The sequence below is a fragment of the Purpureocillium takamizusanense genome, chromosome 8 (genome assembly GCF_022605165.1).
Source record: "Purpureocillium takamizusanense chromosome 8, complete sequence".
NCBI lineage: Eukaryota > Fungi > Ascomycota > Sordariomycetes > Hypocreales > Ophiocordycipitaceae > Purpureocillium > Purpureocillium takamizusanense.
This window is the reverse complement of record NC_063075.1, coordinates 809,513-830,677: the sequence shown is the minus strand read 5'-3', so window position 1 is coordinate 830,677 and position 21,165 is coordinate 809,513. Positions and strand designations below refer to the sequence as shown.

The window sequence follows — 21,165 nt, the reverse complement described above, 5'->3', positions numbered from 1 at the left end:
CTTTATCCCAAAGATTGTCTTCTATCTGCACAGCTCTCTCTACACAGCTCTCTAAGACGAATTTACCATTTCATTGACAAACGTTTTTTTGTTGCGGATCAATCTCCTCATGTTTTATTGGCTTTTCTAAACGACTCATGTCTGCTTGGCACGCGTGTGTGCTGAACAGGCTCTGCACTTGCCATCGCGGGTAAAGAATGGCCTTGAGCTGAGAACCAACCAACTTTCAAAACTCTCAAAGGAAAATTAACCGATTGTCCCATATGGACGGCACGTGTCTGACAGGTTCAGACTCCGAGAAGAGTTGTCTTTTGGTCGCTTAGGTCCCGAGGTGTCAAAGGTTCATTCATGGCAACTTGACCACAGCTCACGCAACAAAGACTCACACGAACGGGCGCGGCCTCACTCTAGCCATGAACGCGGATACGCAGCATCAGACCTCAACTACTTAACCATGTCGATCCGCAGCTGTCAGTCAGTCTCACGACAACCCCACGAGACTTGCCGTGCCTGTCTGCCTGCCTGCCTGCCCCCCTTACATTGTCACTCTCTCACTCTCACACTCTCTCTCTGTACAACCACAAGCAGATATCAGCCTGCGTCTAGCTTGATCATGGCCCTTCTCATGCCGGGCCCTAGCCACGCATCATCGAGCGGCAAGCCGCGTTGGCCCGGCCTTCGCAACTGGCTACGCTCCCTCCCTTCGCGCATCGCCAGTTCACGCATCGCCAAGAGCTTCACCGGGGAACAGCCGAGCGAGAAGCCCACCTCAGCAACAACGGAGTCAGAATCAGCAGCAGCAGCAGCAGCAGCAACGGGAGGAGAAGGAACAGAAGCAGCAAGCAGCCCCAAGCAAAGATGGTACGGACCGAACCGGTTACCGCTGCTGTCCAGGCGGGAGAAGACGGCCACGATGCACTCGTATGTGAACCGCCCCCAGCGCCACTTCCGCCTCACCCGCCGTCCCACCCGCGCGTCCCTCTCCGCGCCGCCCCCGACCCCCAAGCGCTCCATATGCGAGCTCCTCGGGCACCTCCTCTGCCAGCGCGGGCGCCGCGCCTGCGGACGCGTCACCCTGGCCACCATCAGGCGGCTCACCCCCTCGGAGCGCGCGTACGTCGCCTCGGCGGGCGCGCACGCGGCCAAGCGCAAGGACGAGATGGCGCGGGACCTGAGCGGGCTGAGCGCCCAGATCGCGGCCGTGGAGCGCAAGCTCGACCTCTACGAGCGGGTGCGCAACGGGCTGCTCTTCCGCCGGGCGCAGCTCAACGACGCCGAGACGGAGCGCCTGCTGAGGGTGCGCACCGAGGCCTCGCAGCTCCAGGCCCAGCTGAGGGCGCTGGAATGGCGCAAGGACATGGTCGGGGAGGACGTGCTGGAGGCCCAGGACCTGGTGACCTTTGCGAGGAGGGTTGCGGCGTATACACCCTCCTCCCGGCGATGACATGTCCAGTCTCTTATCACGACGGGAATCCACCCCTTAATCAGTTTGATTGTTCTTATACAGATGTGGGCTTTGTTGTCGTCCTTTGAACAGGACACTCGGACATTTAACAGAGCCCGAGAGCGACGGTTATAGGCAACAGACCATCGGGGTGCCAGAGCTTTGGAGGTAGGATATAACCAAAAGTTGCATTCACGTACATGCCTACGGCTCGCTAATCATTCAATAGACAGATGCATTCCATCTACATACTCACGACTCACTGATTCTTCAACAGACGCAGTGTAAGCGTTAGTGTCCCAATCCCCTGCTCCTCTTGGAGCAGGACTTGTTCGCTCATTGGTGCGCATCAATGTGCCGCCTCGTCAAACGTGCCTCGGGGCGGCCCCCCTTGCGCAGCTCTTCTCTCTCAGAAAGAACCGATCCGAAAATCCATGCCGTCTAGGTTTGACTTCGCGGCGTATTGCATCTGACCTCGCCAGTTGGCACCAGCGTTACCGGCTTTCGCAGCCCGCTGAAACCCTGTTCGTCACCTCCCGCGGGAGACGGGTCGTCAGCCACTTCGGGATTCAGAGCCTCGTCTGGCAGAACCACGACGCCGGCCGCAAAACTCTGGCTCCCATTGTGGGGGGCCCTTCATTGCCATCTACCTGCGCAGGCTGCGTCCAAAACCGCGCGACCGCCGAGTCTCCCTTCGCCGAGCTCAACCTCGCCGTGTCAGCTTGCCGTTTTGTTGATACGACTTGAGTTGCTCTTGCGCGAGAGAAGGGAGAGCAGCTTACGCTACTCTTGGGGTTTCAGCCTTTCCGCGTCTTCGAGCTGATCACCCGGCATCGTCTTACCCAAAGATTTTCCAGCCAGCTCTCGCCTCTAGACCGATGCCGCATTCTCCCTCATTGGTCGACAGCCCGATATCGACGTTCAGGTCTTCCTGAATATATGTTTTTTTTTTTGGGATTTTCCGTGTCGGAGACGATATGTGCGTCGCTAACCACGATGAGACGCAGCGGTGGCCTCTCGGGTGAGTATGCTCCTCTCCTCACGCGCCACTCGCCTGGGCTGCATGGCCGGCACCCTCCGCCCCATTTCAGCGTCCAAACGCAAGTCCTGGGCTGTTGAGGGCGGGAGAAAACGGACGCTCCGGGCATCCCTGTATGATCTGAGGACCGCGCCGAGGTGGTGCTAGAGGAGGCTATAGATATGCTCCGTCATGAATGGAACAAAGGGGGCGACGGCTCGGATCATGGCAAAGAGGATTTTGAGCAGTGTGTTCAACGCATTTTTTTTGTATTATAGGAACTCAGTCCCGCAGCTCGTTTGAGACGTGGTCGACTGAAGAGGATGTACTAGTCAGTCAAGTTATCGACGCGCTTTAGCAACTCTAGTACCACTCTGTGCAACCGATAGCCTGGGATCCAGTACCTCATGGCATCGTGCGAGCTCGAAAATTTGAACAGATTGCGTACTGGCATACTGGTGTGTTCGAGACGACGGTAAAGGGGTCGGAGCCCAGGGGGTTTGACCGGTTGCACCATCGCCCAGCGCCCGTCCAGCAGGAGCCGCTTGGGCCGGACACGCGTTTATCGCGCCTATCTTACTTGAGCGGGTTTAAGGGGAAGAAACCCTGTTTTGGGGTGATAACTTCCCTGACTTTGTTATTGTGAGAGTCCGCGCCCGTCGTGGCTCCCCTTTTGCACAGGAGAGAGCTGTGTTGAAGCGCCAGCGAGGAGAACGCTGCACCATAAGGCTGGTTGGTGCAATACTTTGATTGTGGCATCGCGACGCATGGCAAGTACGCTGTCGTGCCGCTCGTTAGAGGGGTGAAGGAGGGTTGTTCCCCTGGCTTCAACTGCCTGGACAAGCTTGTCAGCTTTGGGGGAGGAGCGAGGCTCTCACCGCCTCTGCCACCTGCCATGGAGTGGCCAGAGACGTACCGCTCGTTTGCACTTGGACGACTCCTTCTCCTTCTTGCGTTGAATGTAGATGATGGAACGAACGACCTCCCGTGCCTCAATGGTGGACGCAGTGTCAGTCTTCTGCTCCCTTACATGCCTCCCCGACACCTACAAAGACGTCGCTCCCCTGCACATGCACTTGCAGCTCAAGGCCGCCGAGCAACATCTCGCAATATCAAATCCAGCTTCTTCCATTCATCTCACTTACAAAAAGACCTTGCCGAATTTCACGACTATTGCCGTCGCTGCCCGCATTTCACGCTATAGCGCGCCAAACGCTCACGAATCGCAACGACTTTGGACGCAACAAGGCCGCGTGGGCCATCATATGGCGTTAGGCCTGGCGACAACATGGGCCTTCGCGCCGGTACAGCTAGCCAGGGCTACAGCTACGCTACCCTGGCTGCGTGCATCGCGAAGGCGGATCGCGGCGCGGAGAGGCGAAATAGCCGCAGCCAGGCCTTGACCGACTCTCGGCGCGTGTCGCTGGACAGCGTTGCTCGAGCTCGAGTAGGCCGTCGATACTCGAGAGATTCACCCCCTCCCCGTTTCCGCGCCGAGACCGGGCCCCCGTCGGCGTACACGAGCCTCCCGTCCGGCCTGACAGTTCCAAAGGGCATCGTCAGCGGCAGCAGCAAGGACCGTCGCCTCGATGCCCAGTCAAAGGCAAAGGGCCACCACACCGCTTCGCACCAGGCCACAGGCTCGAAGCCGCTGAGGCACAGAGCTAAGAGGGAGCACGAGCCTCGCAAGCGCGCCACGGACCGGTCGCGACGCCGAAAAAGCACATCCAAAAGGTCGGTCGACCGCCAGCAACAACGCCGCCCCTTCAGCCTCAGCAGCGCCCAATCCAAGGACACTGGGCAGTCATCGGTGAAGGCAAAGAAACAACCGCAGCAGAGTAGTAAGGGCAAGTCGAAGGGTATGTTTGGCCTGGGCTGCTTTGGTCTCTGACGGGCCGCTGGCCGTGTTTCAACGGATGCCGAAGGGATTAAAAGTATTCTTCCCTTGGCGGGTGGCCATGATGCTCTCATTTTTTCCTTCTTCACCGCGGTGTAGTTGCTCCTGTTCCCCATTGAGAATGAGCCGAGATTGGGACGCCCCCTCGGGCAACCGACAACTGGAGCTGGAGCATTACACAATATGCAAGGATAATACTTACCTAGAGGACTAAGAAGACAACACCCCGTGAATCTTCCTGGCGTGGCGCATCTGGTGACCTCGTTGCCGGCCCATCTGTAACTAGCCAGCAGACCCCCGCGGCTAATGCACGGTCAGGGCTGCAGCACTTCCACACTCTTAGCATGCATGCCCGCTTCTGCCGAGAGGCGGAAACGCGACTTCGCCTGGGGAGCATGACATGACGTCCTCAGCAGGGAGCTGTACAGCCGGGTGTCACACCAGACGGACATCGAGTAACAACACACAAAGCCAGAGGGCGCGACGGAGGGTTGACTGCTCCATCCCTCCCTCCCTCATGCTTCCCTCCAAACCGTGACCGCGCCGTCCCAGAGCGCGCGTCCAGCACCGCCCATCTAACTGCCTCTTCCGGCGGGTGTCGCGTCTCCATCACACACACCGCACACACACACACACAAATAGGAACAGGCAGGCAGGCAGGCAGGCACATGCAAAAAGGTCCCCATCCCCATGTCCAGGAGTTGGTGTTTCGTCGCTCCCTTGTCGACCGACCGGCTCGCTGCCTTTGCGACAAGCAACCCCCGTAATGAGAAGCCTGGCCGCAAAGACGCGCGCAGGTACAGTATACAGTAGATAGGGGAGGTACCTTGGTAAAAAAGAGTAGGTGCCGTGGGCATGCCAGGTGGCAAGCAAGCAAGCAAGCTGGTAAACGAAAGCTGAACTCCCTTCGGAGTGCTGTGTCATCGTGGCGCGCGCGCGAGATGCTCACGCCCTCGAGTTTTTGATTAAAAACTTACCCCCTACCTACCCTACCTCTCCCGATGGGGGATATTCGTAGGTAGGTACTAAGCCACTGGCATCACGTCGTCACATGGGACAGCAGCAGCCTTCCCCCTCCCCGGTTTGTGTACCGTGTTGCCCCCCATCCACCTTATTAACAGGAGAGGAACCTTGGCCTGGCTGCGTGCCAACTTCAGCAGGCGTGCGTGGAACATGCCCCTTCCCTTCCCTTCCCTTCCTTCCTCCCTCCGAACTTGCAACGGACACGGCGGGGTATGGCGACCTTTTGAAAAAAAAAAAAAAAGAATGGTGGTGAGAGAGTGAGAACCAGGGAGGAGAAGAAGCCCTCTGGATGAGAGAGGATGGGTGAGCCCTGCGAACAAACTGCCTCAATCAAGCCTTATTAGCTACCTAGGTAGTACCTAGTATAGCTGGTCCCGCTCTCCCTCCTCCTCCAAGACCGACTCGGCGCCGCTGTTTTATCCCCGTGTCTTTCGTTCTTGTCCTCTGTACTTGTACTCCTCATCGTTCTTCGCACGTGGACTGGATGGCCGGCCGGGTGGCCGGAGGCTGCGCTGCGCTGAAGGGAGAGGGGGGGGACACACACACACACACACACACACACACACACACACACTTATTTACTTCGTACCTTTGTACGAAGTACGATAGGTAGGTACTACTTAAGGTAGGTGGCATGGTAGATGCCAGGGTAGGTAGTTACCGGGCAGGTAGGTACAGTATAGACATTGGAGGTCCGCACGCACGATCCCCCCTCTCGCTCCAGAAACGTCGCGGCGGGCGTCCCACTCATTGCATGCGGCGCAACAAGCAGCACCACCAACACCAACAAGAGTCCAGCCCACCACCCACCAAGTAAACCACCCCACCTGGCACATCGTGGGGCGGGACGGGACGCGGGGGAGGGGGGGGGGCCTCCAGTGGGGAGCGGGAGCTAAAATGATGGAACCCTAGTCGATAAAGCTCCATCACAAACCACTAGTTCAGTGCTGGGAGGCGTAACTCAGTAGTTAGGTTGGTGTCTTTTGTGCTTTCCAAACAACATGAAACAAATAGAAACAGCCGAAATCAGATGGCGGGGCAGCGAAAAAACGGCCCCCCTTCCCCCGGTCCTGAACGCCACCAACAATGGGTCTGCAGCTCTCGAACCCCGAGATTGTCGCGATCAACATATTAAGAATCCCTATGGCATCACATCCAGTTCCGAATAGTCCCAGACATTACACGACGCGGGCAGTGAACATGAGCCCAGAGCTACCATACGGGTTCGCCCGCAATCTATTTCGCTCACGCCCGCTAAAGCAATCCCGGAATATCATCGAAGAAACCCAAACGAAACAAGACAGCAATCATCATGGAGCAAAATCGGTGCAAATCCAAGACCCGTTTCCGTACAGATACATGTTGAAGTTGCCGTGGAATCCACGTCCACGGCGGGGTATCACATGCCCGTCCTCGCTCTGCGCACAACTGGTGCCGTAAGTGGGAAGGCCTCAAAGTCCTGCTCCATGTCCTTGCCCTTCAAATTTTGTCCACCTGGACCACGTCCACGTCCCACAGAGTCCGCATAGCGAAACGCCTCGCAGCTTGAAAAGGATGCAAGCAGCAAAAATAAAACCAAAAAGACACGCTGTAACGGGCAAACTCCGAGCGCGAAGGGAGCCCGTATCTGGTAAAGGCCGGCTGGCTCTCAGCCGCCCACTGTAATTGCGTCGTCGCTGTCGAAGCGATGCAAGGTGCGCAGCGGCCGGCCCAGCTGCCCGTCCGACGCTGCCCTTGACATCTCTGGTGTCCCTAACCGCGATGAGTAGTCCGAGCCCAGGGTGGTGATGCGATGGCCAGGAATCTCGCCCTCTGTCAGGTCCACGGTGTTGTCACGCCACCAATAGAATATCACGTCGTGTTGCCAGCGCCAAAGATTGCGAATCTTGAGGGATCGGCTCCAGACAAAGGTCGAGTGCAAGAGTTGCACATTAAGCCGCGATAGCCTCAGTTGCTGAAGCAGCCATCTGTTCACAAGGTCTCCTGTGCCTCCGCCTTCTTGTCCGCGCGCGAAGCTGTCGATCGAGTACTCCTTGGCGGCTAGCCGCTGTCTGTCCCGCTTCTGAGGATCGTCATCGGGCAAGGCTGCGGCCGTCGTGTAGGCTTTGAGTGAAGTCTGCGGCTCAGGCTGGGCCAAGACGTGGTTAGGCTGCGATAGGAGCTCCGGGAACACGTCGTGGGCCAGTGACTTGTGCCTTGCGAGAATTGACGCCTTATCCTCGAGCTCCATATCATCGAACTTGGTGTTTGGGTCTAGGGCGTACGCCATGCGCAGAGACATGTGCTTGCGCATGACGCCCTTGTCCTCGCACACCTTCTTCAGACGTTGGACCTTATTCTCCAGCTTGATGACTTCGGCCCTCATCCTCGCCTCCTCGGCGGGAAACTCTTCGAAAAATTCCTCCATATCTTGCGTGGTTGACTTTCCAGTTGTCTTCTTGAGCTCGGCTTCGAACTCGTACTGGTGGTTCACGTAAAACAAGTCTTCGAGCTCCTCCCTCGCATTCTCAAGATCGCCAACGGCAGATGTGAGCTTCACGTAGAGAGGATGGACATCCTCGAGCGCCTTGTCGGAAGCGATACCCCGCAACTCGATGGGTAGGTGGGGCAGGTTGTGAGACGAATCCTCCGACGTGATGGATCGTGGTGCCCTGTGTGCTTTTGTTTGGCCGGCAGCCAACAAGCTGAAGAATCGCGTCTCCAGGTCGTTGAGCTGCTTCTCTTCGTCGTCCATCATCTGCTCGAGGATTTCGTAGTCTGATTCGCGGGCATGGTACTCGTCTCGCAGGTCTTGCATGTCGGCTATTCGACTGTCCAACACTCGCACCGATGTCTGGAGCATCCCGCGCTGGCTAACCAACATCGGGCGGATAAGACTCATAAACGCATTGTCCGCTTCGTTCCGCTGACGGCGCAGGCGTCGCAGCTCTTCCCGACGCTCGGCCATCTGTGCCTTGATCTCACCAAGCCTTGCTCTCTTTTCCTTGAGCTGCTGCCATAGAAGCTCCACCTCTGCGTAGGATGAGACGGCCGAGACGGCCGACTCATTGTCTTGCGAGGCCGCCTCCCCCAGCTCCTTGGTCAACCCAGTACCATCAGATCGCGTGCGCATAGGGCTCTGTGATTTTTCGTACTGAGAGACCCAAGTCTTGATGCGGTTCGTCGCGAGGGATCGGCTCCGCGGAACTGATGGAAAACTTCTCGGGCGCGCTGGAAAGGAGGGAGGAAACTGGCGGGCATTGCGGTAAGCGACGGGATCCTCCTGCGACGACGAATCGGAGCTCCACGACGTGTCTTCCAACCGCTGCCTTGATGACAAGGAAGAATCGGAGTATTCGCTTTTGCTTTGAGGGCGATGAGCCTGTCGACCATTGATCGTAGCATTGTTCAAAGATCGCGTCTGTTGAAACGTGGTTGGCGTGGTGTTGGTCTGAGGAAGAGGCAGTGAGCTTGACAAAGTCTCTTGGGGCAGACTAGACAGGTCATATAGCTCATTCGGGCTTGGAAATGCGGGGGGAGGAGGAGGCGGCGGCGGCGGCGGCGGTAGTACCGTTCCATGCTCGTCCAGGAATCTTGTCCCGTATGCAGCAAAGGGAGGCGGGGGAATATAGTGCGGAGGCAGCTGGCTCGACGGGACCGGATGTCGATTTTGTGGTGTGCTGCAGCCGCGGGTATCTGCATAGTCATTGTCGTGTTGAGGAGGGACAACGGCGTCGGGGGCCTTGTTGGAACGTCGAGACAGATAGATGCCGGTTGGCGGTGGAGGAACGGACGGCGTGGGCAGGTCGACCGCTCGGCCGGCGAAGGGGGCTCGAAGAATGCCTGGCAACGGCACTCGCGGCGGCGGCGGCGGCACCGGATCGGGTGTCGTGACCCTGCTCGACACCGTGGACGCGTCGCTTGCGAGGCGCCAGCCGTCGCTCCCCTTCATGTCGTCGTCGCCATGGGACGATGCGGTCGTGGCGAAGTGGGAGTGAGATACGGAGACATCCGTGTGTCGGTCGTTATCGAAATCAACGTCGAAGGCATCGGCGGGAGAGGCCATGGCATCGAAGAGCGGTACCAGGCTGGCAGGGCTGCAAACGGCGGTTTCCATGGAGGGCGAGCTGGGCGACGGCTGCAGGCGGCCGTCGTCATCGTCGCACCGCAACGGAGCGCAGCGTCGGCGAGGGCGTGGGTGTCAGCGCCAGCGACAAGCAGCGGCCATGTCTTGGAACGAACAGCCTGAGGCACGCGAGTCCTCGAGGCTGCGGATTGTGAGTCGTCGGAGATTCAGGCCATGAGGTGTGCAAAGTAAGTAAGTACCTTGAATGCCAGAGCGGGAGGGAGTGAGGTGGTAGGTGGTGCTGCTGCAGCTGCTGCTCCGAGGTTCCCTTGCCTTACTTGGCAGCAGCAGGGCAGACGGTAGGCAAGGTAGGGTAGGGGGGGGGGGGGGGAATTGGTGTCTGGTCCGTCACACTCGCACGCGCGGGACGGCTGGGTCTAGCTGGCACGCAGCCCTGGGGGCACTTGTGCTCTTACAGCTCGTGGTGAGACTGCGGCTCCAACCAAGGTGAGGTCGCCTCGCCTTGGGCACGAGACGGTAGGGCAGGGCCAGGGCCAGGGTCAGGGCAGACGTCGGTCGCACGCACGCACGCACGACAATGTTGATGATGACAGGAGGAAGGACTGTCAGGCTCCAACGTCGAGTCCAGCTGTCATTTCCTCGGGCGTCATCTGCAGCCAGGTTCTGCCAGTCATGTCAGTCAGTGAGTGCGAGATGGTGCGTCCGGCGTGCCGCCTCGCTTTGACCGCTGGAGGGCAGTGCCTCCTCGCGCCGCGAGTGTGTCTCAAGAGGACCGAGGGTGTGCCGGCGAGATGGTTGGTTAGAAGCGGAGGGCGCATGGGATGCATGGCTGGAAGATTGCCTTGGGTGCGAGGTTCATATTACGAGGTGCAGTCGTACGAATCGCAATCCATGCACCAGCTGCGTCGACGCGCAACAACTAAAGGCCTGTGACTGGTCGCTTCCGGCGGTGCGGCGCTCTGGGGTGTGTGCCCTGCCCTCCCCCCGGACCCGACTGACGTCCAGGGCATACATAGGTGGTACCTAAGGTACCCAGATCCCTGCGCCGTGCGCCTGCTGCCACCTGAGCTTGAGGTGCAAGCGCAGGCAGCCATACCTAGCAAGCATCCATGGACTGGAACAGCCCAAGGTAAAGTAGCTCAAGGTTGGATTGATCAATCGCGCCTGCTGCTGGGAGGGGCGGGGGCGGCTTCTTAGGTTGGGCCCACGGAGCACTCTGGACTCTGGAGCTCGGGCGGGCGCTGCAGCGGGCACCAGCGACGGACCGTCTGCAATCTGCCAGTTCTGGGCACCACCTTGACCCGACGTTCAATGCGACCCCGCGGGGCATCGGCCCGCCGCAACGAACACCTCCCTACCCGCCACCACAAGCGCTGGTCCCACCGACGCCAGGTGCTATGGCTGGCAGGGCGCTAAAAGTTGGCGGACCGGGTAGTGGGCCTGGCCCGGCACCAACTGGCGCCACAGGGGGTCGAGGTGGTGGTCGCGCCAATCCCGGACAGGCACTCTGGCAGGCCGCTGGCGCCCACCACCCCCCTCTCAAGTTGTCCGAAGAGGGGGGTCCTCCAGGCCTTCTATGCATCCCGTCCCATTGTCACTCTGTCTCGACGGCATCATCAACGTGGCCTCGACTGGGCCGGCACCCCCCGCCCCGACGACTCACGCCGCCGAAACGGGGCATCAAACAAGTAACCACGCAAATGGGACGCCGAGCCGTCGCCGTCGCCAGACGGGGGTCATCGATGACATACGGGGCGCGAAGCCGCAAAGCGGGACGACGCCCGGAGCAGCAGGGGAGCAACGAGCCCGACAACAGCAACTCCTGTCCGTGGCCGTGAGACGCGCCCCCGCGCCCGCAACGCGGCGTGCAAATGGCACCACGCGCCAACCAAGGCCCGTCTTGGATCAGCCCACAGTGCCGCCTGTTGCCCGTCGTCAAGCCAGCGCACGCGGCGGGGGTGGAGGACTACTAGTAGTAGTAGGTAAGGCACCTTAGGTATAGTAGGTGAGCCGTGGTCCAGCCGGCGGGCGCACCATCTGGCCCGCCTTGGGCCGCCGGTGCTTCCATTTGGACCCCTCTGGCCGGAGTGCAACGTTCTCTGCCCTAGCAAACCCGTACTGTATGGGCGCTGTGCGCAAGCAGGGGTCAGACCCCGACGCTGTGCAACGTCGACAGGACGGACGTGCTGGAATCAGGTGTCGTCTCGTCTCCGCATTGTGCATCTCGGGGGCCTCGTTGCTGACGACGTCTCAGCAGCACCAGCACCAGCACCAGCAGCAGAGCTGGCCCCGGCGGCACCCATTAGACACCAAACAAAAAAAAGGGCGCCACGATATCAAGCCACCAAACCGGGCACCGACGACAACGAAGCCCAGCGAGGCGCACGCACATGCCACGGTCCCCATTCACTTCGACGCGCAGCTGCTCTGCTCTGGGGCGCGGCGGCCGCGGCGGCTGGCCCCGGTTGAGTTGACGGGACATGCATACACACGAATACATACATACATGGTAGCTTGGATGATAGCACAACAAGAAGCTACCCACGGACGTGCTACTAACGTGTCAACGGGGGGCCTTCGTGCGGAATCCACCCCTCCATCGCAACGACGGGCCCATCCTATCCAACCGTGGCCGGCTCGTCTCGTCTCTGGCGCGCAGATTGATGCCGTCAACCCACTCGCGCTCCACGGGCGTGCAGCTCCCCCATCGCCAGCCAACCCGCCGCCGCACGCGAACAGCCAGAAGAGGGGAAGGCCAGCAGAGACAGGTGGCCCACGGGCCGGCCCAGTTCCCCAGTCTAGCCGTACACGCTCGTCGCTGCAACTGCGTCCGTGGGACGGGCCCTGCTCCCCTCCTCCACCTCGGGGCCGCCGTGATCATTCGTCCCTCGCCCGGCGCATGCTATTTGTACGAAGTACTTCTCCTCACTTGAGCCGCATCGTCTCTTGCTCCTCCTACAAGAACACCTTCCTGCCGTGCCCGACCGCCGGTGCTGCCTTTTTGCTTGTGCTTTTTCCCCTTGACCGGCGCCTCTGTTCCTGTAGCCATCGTCCGCAGTTCCTCGTGGAGCCCAGAGCGGCTGACTCCCTCCGGGTGCCCTCGGTGCTGCCCGGTGCCGTGCCCTCGCGCTCGCCGTCGCGCATCCGAGTCTGGGCGCGGGCAGCCCAGCGCAAGATGCCACCATGCACAAGCACAAGGAAAAGTCAAAGGCTCACTCGCCATGGGGTGCTTGGTCGGACTGGGTCTGGGACGAGACGCATGGCCGCCACTATCGCGTCCGTCAGGATATAAACGGTGCGCGCCGGGACTGCCGCCTTTTACTCTCTCGTCCGCGTCGCACTGACCAGTGATCGCCAACAGGCAAATATGACTACGACTGGGCTGAGCCGCAGGCGATGCCGCGCGACATGGGACATCTCGCGCGGGACTTTGCGCATCTCTCTACAGCAGACTCGTCTTACGAGCCGCAGGGTACGTTGGTTGGCCTTGGCTGCACTGCCTGATCGGACTGTCTTGGAGGACCGGGTCGGGAAGCGGCCGCTCCACGGCGCTCCACTCCGTCGCACAGATAGATAGATGCCTTGGTCGTGGAACAACGCTGCTGACCTTGTGCTCATCATGCAGCGGGGGAATACACCGTCTCCAGCGGCGCCGACGACAAGAGATCGGGCAAGCCCAAGACCAAGAGCTCCTCCAAGCAAGGGACGCAGAAGCGCAGCGATGACCCCGGCATCGGGTCAAGCCGTCCTGGTTACGCCGACCAGAGATGTTCGTCGACAAGTCACGTAATTCCCGCCCGCCCAGAACCGCACTGACGATATATCTCCGCAGACGAATACACCGACGTGGCCGCCAACAGCTACTACCCTCAGTCATCAGGTGCGGCCGACCTGGACATGCGACGTGGCGACCCGCGGACGCCAAGCGCATATGGCGCCACGGCACCAACCTACACGAGTGAGACGCCCCAGTCGTAGGTCAAGCATCGCAATATTGACGGTTAGAGCAGTGGCTTCCCAGAGCAACAGTCACGACCCGAGAGGCGAGGAAGAAATGCAAGCGGCCGTAGCGGCGAGCCATGCAATGTACTACGGTCAGGGCCAGAGGGCTGGCGAGTCTTCTGCGGCAGCATACGGTTAGGCCTCTCATACGAACATCCTTTTACCGGGGTACTGAACACAGAGATTCAGGAGCATATTATGAGGAGGAGGACGAAGGCCCGCCCACGCCTAAGCCTCTGGTCACCGGCGAAGATGAACTGCTGGCCGAGGAAATGGACCCTCGTACGTTGTTGACCAAGGCCGACGCGGTCCGGCGAGGGGCTAACACTAACATGATGCAGGATATCGAGTAGAGCACTCAGCCAAATTCCAGCCCGGAGAGGTAGGTCAGCCTGGGGGTTGCGCCTGTGTTGGTGCGCACCCGGATGCTGATGCACTTGTCTCAGATCTTCAAAGTGCACTGGTCGGAGCCGCAAGGGACTGGCAACGACTACGCGCCGAGCGTGTCGGGCAGAGAAGAAATTCAGAACAAATTCGGCACAAAGTTCTATGTCGGATTTCGCCGCTTCATAGTGGTTGCGAGCGATCTCGGCCACAGCACCTGCGTGTACGTGGACCTTTTGGGCGCGGTGGCATGGCCTCAAGGAGTATGCATGCAGCTGACGTGGATCACAGACCCATCCTCACATATGGCGGCAAGGGGTGCAAGAAAAGGGGCGTCAAGCCAGCCAAGCACGGCATCATCTACGAACGCGGGCACAGACCGCGGCTGTTGGACAAGGAACCGCCGCTCGGGTTCCCCGCCGTCAAGGTGCAGATGACGGAAGAAGGCGAGAGGCTGTCCAAGGAGTCCCGAGTCAACTACTCGAAGCTGGTGACGGTAGAGCACAACATCAAAGTCTTCTTCATCGGGACGATTGTGGGCGACGACTGGGAGCTGGTGCAGGATGCCGTCAACCAGTGCTGGGACCAGAAGAACCGCCACAAGAAGCGGAGGTGAGGAGCGAGGGCAGAGGTGTGCCCGCGATCGACACGTTTCTTTTCCTAGGGTCTGATTTTCCATCTTTGCGGTTGCCGACCTCGACGGCAACCGTGAGTGATATATACGTTTGCTTGGAGAGCAGAGACGAGGGGGGAGCCTTGCCATGCCATGCATCGGCCCTCGTCTCTCGGAAGGAACCCCGAGCTGCACACCAGCGCCTACCGCCGCCGCCACCGCCGCCGCGGGGGCTTTCCCGTCAGAGGGCACGGGCCGACTGCTGCCTCGTGCAACGCGAGCCGGCCAAGTTCGGGTAAGGAGCGCGGAGCGGCGGAGGAGGGGGGTGGCCCGGGGCAGGGGGGAAGGGGGAGGGCATAACGGGCCGCTGCCTGTGCCACTACGAAGTTGCAGCACTGGTGATGATGCGGCGCGAACAAGGAAGAGGGAAGCAGGGCAGATTGGTCGACAGCGCTGTTTGTGTTTCGGATGTTGGTTACCTGCCAACTTGGCAATTGCTCAGCTGGCGCATGCATGAAGGGAGAAAGGGGGCGTGTGGCGACACAGGACACATTATCGCACACAAAAGAGGAGGAGCAGGAGGAGGAGGGAGCCGGGGGAATGAGCGAAGCAGGCCCCTCAATCTCCGCACGAGAGCAGAGCAAGAGGACAGGGCATGGTTTTCCTGGGCATGGTTTTCCTAGCGTGGCACGCACCCGGCAGAATGATGTTTGCTTTAATTTTTCTCATCTTTTCCCCATGTTGTTTTGCATTATATATATATATACTGGCAGAAGCTCCTTGTGTCTCGTGTCAATGTGTTGCGACGACGGGGCGCCCTTCTTAGTATGTTATCCTGCGCGCCGCCCGCCCGTCTATGCTAGCTTATCTACTCACTGTTAGGTACTAAAGCCACTTTTTCGTGGTGCTGCTGTATCACTTGAGCATCACTAAGTTGACCAACTGAGTTGAAAGAGCGACCTGGGTAGTGCTGGTGACGGCGCCGGACAGCGGCCGTCCAGTCGGCGCTGGAGATGGTTCCCAATCGGGCACCGTCCCCGGGGTCTTGGGTCCCTTGGTACTCAGGTAGGTGTTTACTACAGGTACCGATGAGGTACCTCGGGCTGCACCACTGCGTTTGAGACGTTGCAAGTACACAATTCGTACAGATCCATCCCCACACCCGGGGGGGAAGGAAGATGGGGTTGTGCCTCGGCTTCAATCCCCCAGGCGAATCCGCCACTTCCTCCCCCTCCCTCCCGATGGCGCAGCGGGAACGGCTTGGCCGGCTGGGCCCCAGACGGGCGCCGAGGTACGGCTATGTACATGCGTTACCTTACCATAGTAGTAGTACCTACCTAGCACTGCCTGTAGTAGGTGGAGCTGCGTACGGGGACGGGCTTTTTCTGCCAAACCGCCACGGAGTTTATAAATTCTTTTGGCTTCGGATTCTTTTGCGGGGATGGTGTTCTCATACCTGATAGCCGGCGGGCGTAGTTAGTTTACCGTGCGCCCGCCCCGCCCGCGGCCGGCTGCTCGGCCCCGGCCAACGCGTGGTGGGGGTGGAATGGGTTATAAGTATATCATCGAAGCTGTTCCCCGTCACATCCCCTCCCCCCCCCGCAAGAGAAAGAAGAAGCCTCCTCGGACCGCGCGCGCATCTCGAATCATCGTCCAAAACCTAACCTTTTTGCTTTCTGACCCCAATCCTTTCGCCCACCGCCGCTCGTGTCGCACACGTCACTTCTCCTCTGCAGGACAGCAGCAGCAGCAGCAACACCAGCATCGGCTTCCCTTGCCTGGTAGTATACCACACTCGAACTATCATATCGCACTGCGTCGTGCATCAGTAAGACTGTCTCTCGCGGCGCCCGCATACTGTCGATATCCTCCGCTGTCGTCGTCGATCGATCGAGCATCTCTTCTCGTGCGCGCACGCACGCACAACCGACGCGCTCCAGCCAACGACCCTGCGCGGTCCTCTGTTTCACTCACACCTAACTTGGTACCTACCTATCTTGACTGCCTGCTTGCTTGCTTGCTGCAAAGCTTGTCGACAGACCTGAGCGGTAGACGGGAGCCAGCCACAGCGCAAGGCTCGGGACACCACACCAGACGCGCATACGCACACGCGCATCACGTACAAAGCAGACGTCATACAAATTACACGCACACAAACACAAAATGGCAGAGGCGCAGCTCCACGATTTCCCGTCGCTCTTCTCCCTCAAGGGCAAGGTCGCCGTCGTCACCGGCGGGTCGCGTGGCCTCGGCCTGCATGCCGCTTCCGCGTACGACATCCCCCCCCCCCCCCCCCCCCCCCCCCCCCCCCCCCCCCCCCCCCCCCCCCCCCCCAAAATCCCTCCCTTGTCGTGCAACCGACGCCTCATCCCCCACACGTGCCTTGTTGCTGTCTCTCTTCTCACTCATGCTCCTCCCTCACCCAACAATCGCGGCCTTCTTCTCCACGCTGGAAAGCCTCTAGCGGAAGAAGAAGACGAAGAGAGGTGGGTGAGGAAGAAAGGGGTGAGGCGGAGAGTGAGAGTGAGAGACAGAGCAAGACATGAGAGAAAGAAAGACAGACAAACCAGATTAAAAAGAACAAAGGCTAACAGGTGACACGCATCTCACATCTTTCCCCTCCGTACAGCTTCCTGCAAGCCGGCGCCTCCACCGTCTTCATCTCGTCCCGCAAGGCCTCGGCCTGCGACGAGGCCGTCGCCGCGCTCAACGCCCTCCCCAACCTCGCCCCGGGGGCGCGCGCCATCGCCGTCCCCGCCGACTCGAGCACCCAGGCCGGCGTGGACGACCTGCTCGCCCAGGTGCGCCGGCACACGGACAAGGTGGACATACTCTTCGCCAACGCCGGCGCCACCTGGGGCGAGGCCTTTGACGCCCACCCGGACAAGGCCTTTGCCAAGGTCATGGACCTCAACGTAAAGGCCGTCTTCAACACCATCCGTGACTTTACGCCGCTGCTCGAGGCTGCCGCCGCCGCCAACGATGGCCCCAATGGAGGAAGAGGCGAGCCCAGCCGCGTCATCATCACCGCCAGCGCCGCCGGGCTCGGCGTCGGCACCATCGGCAAGCAGGGCACCTACGGCTACTCGGCCAGCAAGGCCGCCGTCATCCATCTCGGCCGCAACCTCGCCATCGAGCTCGGCCCCCGCCGCATCACCGTCAACTCCATCTGCCCGGGCTTCTTCCCCAGCAAGATGTCCAACGGCCTGCTCGAGATCTCGGGCGGCGCCGACAAGGCTGCCCAGGGGAACCCCACCGGCCGCCTGGGCCGCCCCGAGGACATTGCCGGCGTGGTCGTCTACCTCGCCAGCAGGGCCGGCTCCCACGTCAACGGCGAGGCCATCGCCATCGACGGCGGCGCTGTCTGGGTCCGCGGAGAGCTCATGCGGCCCGGCGAGGCGAAACTGTAGCATACATAGCAGCTTGACTGGGCGCGTCCGAGACTGTAAATGGAAAGACGTGGAAAATTGGTAGTCTCCGGGCCATCATGGCCCAGCCACCCTAGGGAATCGAGTCTATTTCTATTCGTGCACGCTATGATTCCTCGCTGCCCTGATGCCCGGATTTGTTCGACGTGCTCCTTCATTTCTGTCTCCTCCATAGTGTGCGCTGTCGTCCCGCTTCATGTCGTGACCGCCGCCGGCTTGCGCGCCACCCATGCGCTGGCCTTGTACGCTGTCTGCAGCATGCTCTCGCGGTCTTGGATATACGGCGCATCGATGCCGGCCTGCTGCCACTCGACCTCAAAGCCTAGCCTCCCCACCAAAGCCATAACCTCATCATTAGACAGCTCGAAGCTTCCCGGGTCCGCGATGCCCGATGAGTTCTTGAGGTCATGCTGCCCGTCGCCGTCGTCGTCCGTCCCGTGGTTCCCCGGCGGGTTGTGCTCAAAGTGCCAGAGCAGGGGCCCAATGTTGATGAGCACGCCGCCGGGCCGGAGGCAGTGGTAGATGACCTCGAGGTATCGAATCAGGTTGGGTGCCGTGTCGAGAAAGAAGACGCTCGCCACTGCGTCGTAGGCCTCTTGGTGTGCGTCGTCGCCGTAGAGGCACAGGAAGTCGGCTGCGCACATGGACATGCCTCCGACTTTCTGGCTATTGGCGGCGAGGGTCGTAGCTGGGTGGATGTCGGGGACCTTGCACCCACGGAGGTGATTCGCCCGCGTGAGGTGATTCGAGAAGGTGTGCACCCAGGGGTATATGGTGTGCTTCCCCGCGGCCTCGCACTCGTTGAGAATGTACGACGATGCCATCAGCTGATGGTACGAGATCTCGTTACCCTCCGCCACGTACCCGCTGCGGCATAGCTCAAATACCAGTCTCCCCAAGCCCGCGCCCGGCACGAGCACCTTGAGCGGCCCCTTGTCCGGCAGCCGCGCCCTCTCCTTCTCCATGGTCCTCATGACCGGTCCATAGCAGGCTTCGCGTTCCGCCGCACCCTCTTCCGTCCAATCCCGGTAGAATTGGCGAATCGTGCTCCTGGCCTTGTCAATGTCGGAGTGCTTAGCGATGCCAACCCACTCCTGCGGCATGGTGGCGAGGGAGCGAAAAGCCGTCAGTCCAACCTCGACAATGGCACGAGCCAGTTCGGCATTGGAGTCTATGGCATCGTCCACCTTGTCTAGCGTTTCGAGGAAGTTGAATGGCTGGTCCGCAAGGAGCTTCCAGTGAGCCTGCGGGAGAGCATAGAATGAGCGCCGTCGGAGGTGGGTGAGGTTGAAGTGTGCTGCTTTGGCGTATTGCCTAGGGGCTTCTCAGCATCAGACTGGCACGGGCGAAAGCGGGCGTAAGCCGATGAATGCTGTGATACCACGGCTCGCATCATTCAGAGTGCCGGTGTAAGTTACAGCTCTAGTCGCAGACGCTGCTCCTCAACCGTCACCTTTCTCGCAGCTGACGTTCAGGTGGATGTATCGCAGTACTCACGAGAACGAATCTAGGGCGCAGAATATGACTCTGACCTCTTCGGGATCCTCGATGCTCTCCTCGACGCCGTTCCAGGTATGGTCATCGGCCGCAGTCGGCTGTGATGCCGTTTCGTGGCTCATGGCAAGGCAGTCAGGCCGCGAATGTTCCTGTGTCAGGTGGCGGCGACGGTCGTGCAATGTCGTGCTCGAGTGAACGCCACGAGAGATGCCGCGGGAACGCTTTTGGGACACAGAGGCCAACGCTGTCGACTTGTGAAACTCGCTGCCCCCAGAGTGAGATCAGTTGTGATAATGCAGTGACGCTGGGGCCATGAGGTGTCGCCGCTTCGCGGAGGAGCTTGGTCGCTCGATCCAATCGAATCAGGCAAGCCAGATGGTGAGCGGGCCAATCATGTGATCTCAACGCTCCTCCATCACCCGCCTCGACTCAACCACACAGCACAGCTAAGAACAACCGTCAGCCGTCTTTCCTGACCACGCGACACCCTCACATCCAGACCAACATGGAATTTGCCGCAGGCGGCGCCGAAGGGCAGACCGCTGAGCTGTCCATCCCACTACCTAAATCACTAGACACGCGCATCTACATTCGCCTCTCCACGCAGGCCAAGGCCATCATGCTCTCCCTCACAACGGCGTCTCAGGACGAGCTCGCCGCCCCCAAGTCCATGGGCTCATTCGTCTACGGCATACCTGATGTGCGTCGTCACTCCGATGCCTTTGGTCGCCGCAGGCATGTGCTAACTACTCGCAGCGATTCAACGCCCAGCAGCCGCTCGCCACGACCCTCTTCTCCCATGAGCCGACCGTGGAATTTACCACGCGCCTGGCAAGACTTCTTGCTCGCAGAGCTAATCTGCCTGTTTACGTCACCAACTCGATGAGCTTTGCCAACGCTGGGATGGGGGGCACCGTCGAAGAGGAGATGGAGGCCCTCAAGGGCATCGTCGAGGTCGTTCTGACCCGCCTTCGAGATGCCGGAATGGTCTCGAAATAGCTTCCGCACAGTCCTCTTGATCGAAGAGAAGGCGATGGCAAATCCTTCCGTCCCAAATCTTTTGATGGAGCGGTGAACGGCATAGCGCCGTCGGGAAGGGGCAAGATGTGGTGCCACTCAACAAGGATGTGCCACTCAAGCCTTTATGCTGCCATCACAGGCCACATGTTCAAGCGAATGGACAATGCGTTGGAATGGACAATGCGTTGGGTCGGACCGTCTGGGATGGCCTTCAAAAACGGGGACATTTGCCGGCCTTGGGCTCTGAGAAAAGCCTTCTGCATGGTCATCCGTGGCCGGTTGCTGACACCGGTATCTCAATGTTGCTCCTCCATCCCGTCTGGTGCGGTGCAGCCTTGACCTGCCTGTCGTCATCAAGCTGTGACGCCAAGACGGTGCGTCAGAGGCAATCACAGGGGTTGCGAGTGGGACGAGGCATGGTGTTTGACAACGGCTCCCAGGACCGGCCACGCCGTGTTAAAGGGTGGCTTTGTCCGTGAGAACCTGTGAGCATCGCAGGTAGCAGATGCATTTGTGCGTCGGTTGCCCTGTTGTTGCGAATAGCCTTTGGCAGAGCATGGGCATGTACCCAAGACACAAGTGCACCCCGCTCTGTTGATATGCACCAAAGTGACTGGAGCCCCGCGCGGCTTGCGGATACGTTAGTACCTGGGAGCTGCCCGGCTGGGTAAGTTTGCAGAGTTTGCCTGCCCGTCCATCAGGTTTGGGTTGAGGTGCTACCCCGAGGGCTGGTCCAGTTGTTATTCGCTGCCATCGGGTCTCAGCGGGGTAGC

The 21,165-nt window shown here is 60.0% G+C and overlaps 7 protein-coding genes across 8 annotated transcripts; 5 read left to right on the top strand and 2 right to left on the bottom strand.

Annotated features, from left to right (window-relative positions):
• Nucleotides 1–454: 454 nt before the first annotated feature.
• Nucleotides 455–1,444, top strand: JDV02_008293 (uncharacterized protein; the record flags this gene model as incomplete). Its single annotated transcript, XM_047989878.1, has 2 exons — nucleotides 455–474; nucleotides 589–1,444. The coding sequence occupies 2 exons, from the start codon at nucleotides 455–457 to the stop codon at nucleotides 1,442–1,444; spliced, it is 876 nt and encodes a 291-aa protein (XP_047845883.1).
• A 2,306-nt stretch (nucleotides 1,445–3,750) lies between these two features.
• Nucleotides 3,751–4,573, top strand: JDV02_008292 (uncharacterized protein; the record flags this gene model as incomplete). Its single annotated transcript, XM_047989877.1, has 2 exons — nucleotides 3,751–4,321; nucleotides 4,566–4,573. 2 exons carry the CDS (start codon nucleotides 3,751–3,753, stop codon nucleotides 4,571–4,573), a joined length of 579 nt encoding a protein of 192 aa, XP_047845882.1.
• A 1,781-nt stretch (nucleotides 4,574–6,354) lies between these two features.
• JDV02_008291 (uncharacterized protein) lies at nucleotides 6,355–10,326 on the bottom strand. The gene has a single exon (XM_047989876.1). It carries the CDS (start codon nucleotides 9,476–9,478, stop codon nucleotides 7,031–7,033), a length of 2,448 nt encoding a protein of 815 aa, XP_047845881.1. The 5' UTR covers nucleotides 9,479–10,326; the 3' UTR covers nucleotides 6,355–7,030.
• A 2,305-nt stretch (nucleotides 10,327–12,631) lies between these two features.
• On the top strand, nucleotides 12,632–14,450 carry JDV02_008290 (uncharacterized protein; the record flags this gene model as incomplete). The annotated part of the gene is made up of 9 exons (XM_047989875.1): nucleotides 12,632–12,743; nucleotides 12,810–12,920; nucleotides 13,074–13,217; nucleotides 13,281–13,406; nucleotides 13,459–13,584; nucleotides 13,640–13,732; nucleotides 13,792–13,832; nucleotides 13,897–14,057; nucleotides 14,126–14,450. 9 exons carry the CDS (start codon nucleotides 12,632–12,634, stop codon nucleotides 14,448–14,450), a joined length of 1,239 nt encoding a protein of 412 aa, XP_047845880.1.
• A 2,009-nt stretch (nucleotides 14,451–16,459) lies between these two features.
• On the top strand, nucleotides 16,460–17,977 carry JDV02_008289 (uncharacterized protein). The gene is made up of 2 exons (XM_047989874.1): nucleotides 16,460–16,717; nucleotides 17,077–17,977. The coding sequence occupies exons 1-2, from the start codon at nucleotides 16,611–16,613 to the stop codon at nucleotides 17,855–17,857; spliced, it is 888 nt and encodes a 295-aa protein (XP_047845879.1). The 5' UTR covers nucleotides 16,460–16,610; the 3' UTR covers nucleotides 17,858–17,977.
• JDV02_008288 (Carnosine N-methyltransferase) lies at nucleotides 17,909–19,730 on the bottom strand. Of its 2 annotated transcripts, XM_047989872.1 has the most exons (2): nucleotides 19,373–19,730; nucleotides 17,909–19,189 (listed from the first exon to the last, which is right to left on the bottom strand). In XM_047989872.1, the coding sequence occupies exons 1-2, from the start codon at nucleotides 19,492–19,494 to the stop codon at nucleotides 18,070–18,072; spliced, it is 1,242 nt and encodes a 413-aa protein (XP_047845877.1). In that variant the 5' UTR covers nucleotides 19,495–19,730; the 3' UTR covers nucleotides 17,909–18,069. The 2 variants fall into 2 exon arrangements, with proteins under 2 accessions (XP_047845877.1, XP_047845878.1); XM_047989873.1 differs by having other exon boundaries at nucleotides 17,909–19,730.
• Nucleotides 19,731–19,877: 147 nt separating this feature from the next.
• Nucleotides 19,878–20,371, top strand: JDV02_008287 (uncharacterized protein; the record flags this gene model as incomplete). Its single annotated transcript, XM_047989871.1, has 2 exons — nucleotides 19,878–20,072; nucleotides 20,129–20,371. 2 exons carry the CDS (start codon nucleotides 19,878–19,880, stop codon nucleotides 20,369–20,371), a joined length of 438 nt encoding a protein of 145 aa, XP_047845876.1.
• Nucleotides 20,372–21,165: the final 794 nt, after the last annotated feature.

What these genes read in the sequence shown, in the direction of transcription:
- JDV02_008291 (XM_047989876.1), bottom strand. Translation starts at nt 9,478, where the DNA reads ATGGAAACCGCCGTTTGCAGCCCTGCCAGCCTGGTACCGCTCTTCGAT.
- JDV02_008288 (XM_047989872.1), bottom strand. Translation starts at nt 19,494, where the DNA reads ATGAGCCACGAAACGGCATCACAGCCGACTGCGGCCGATGACCATACC. An exon ending in TGCGCCCTAGATTCGTTCTC is followed by an intron (nt 19,190 to 19,372) that starts GTGAGTACTGCG and finishes AGAAGCCCCTAG; the next exon opens with GCAATACGCCAAAGCAGCAC.
- JDV02_008289 (XM_047989874.1), top strand. Translation starts at nt 16,611, where the DNA reads ATGGCAGAGGCGCAGCTCCACGATTTCCCGTCGCTCTTCTCCCTCAAG. An exon ending in GGCCTGCATGCCGCTTCCGC is followed by an intron (nt 16,718 to 17,076) that starts GTACGACATCCC and finishes CCCTCCGTACAG; the next exon opens with CTTCCTGCAAGCCGGCGCCT.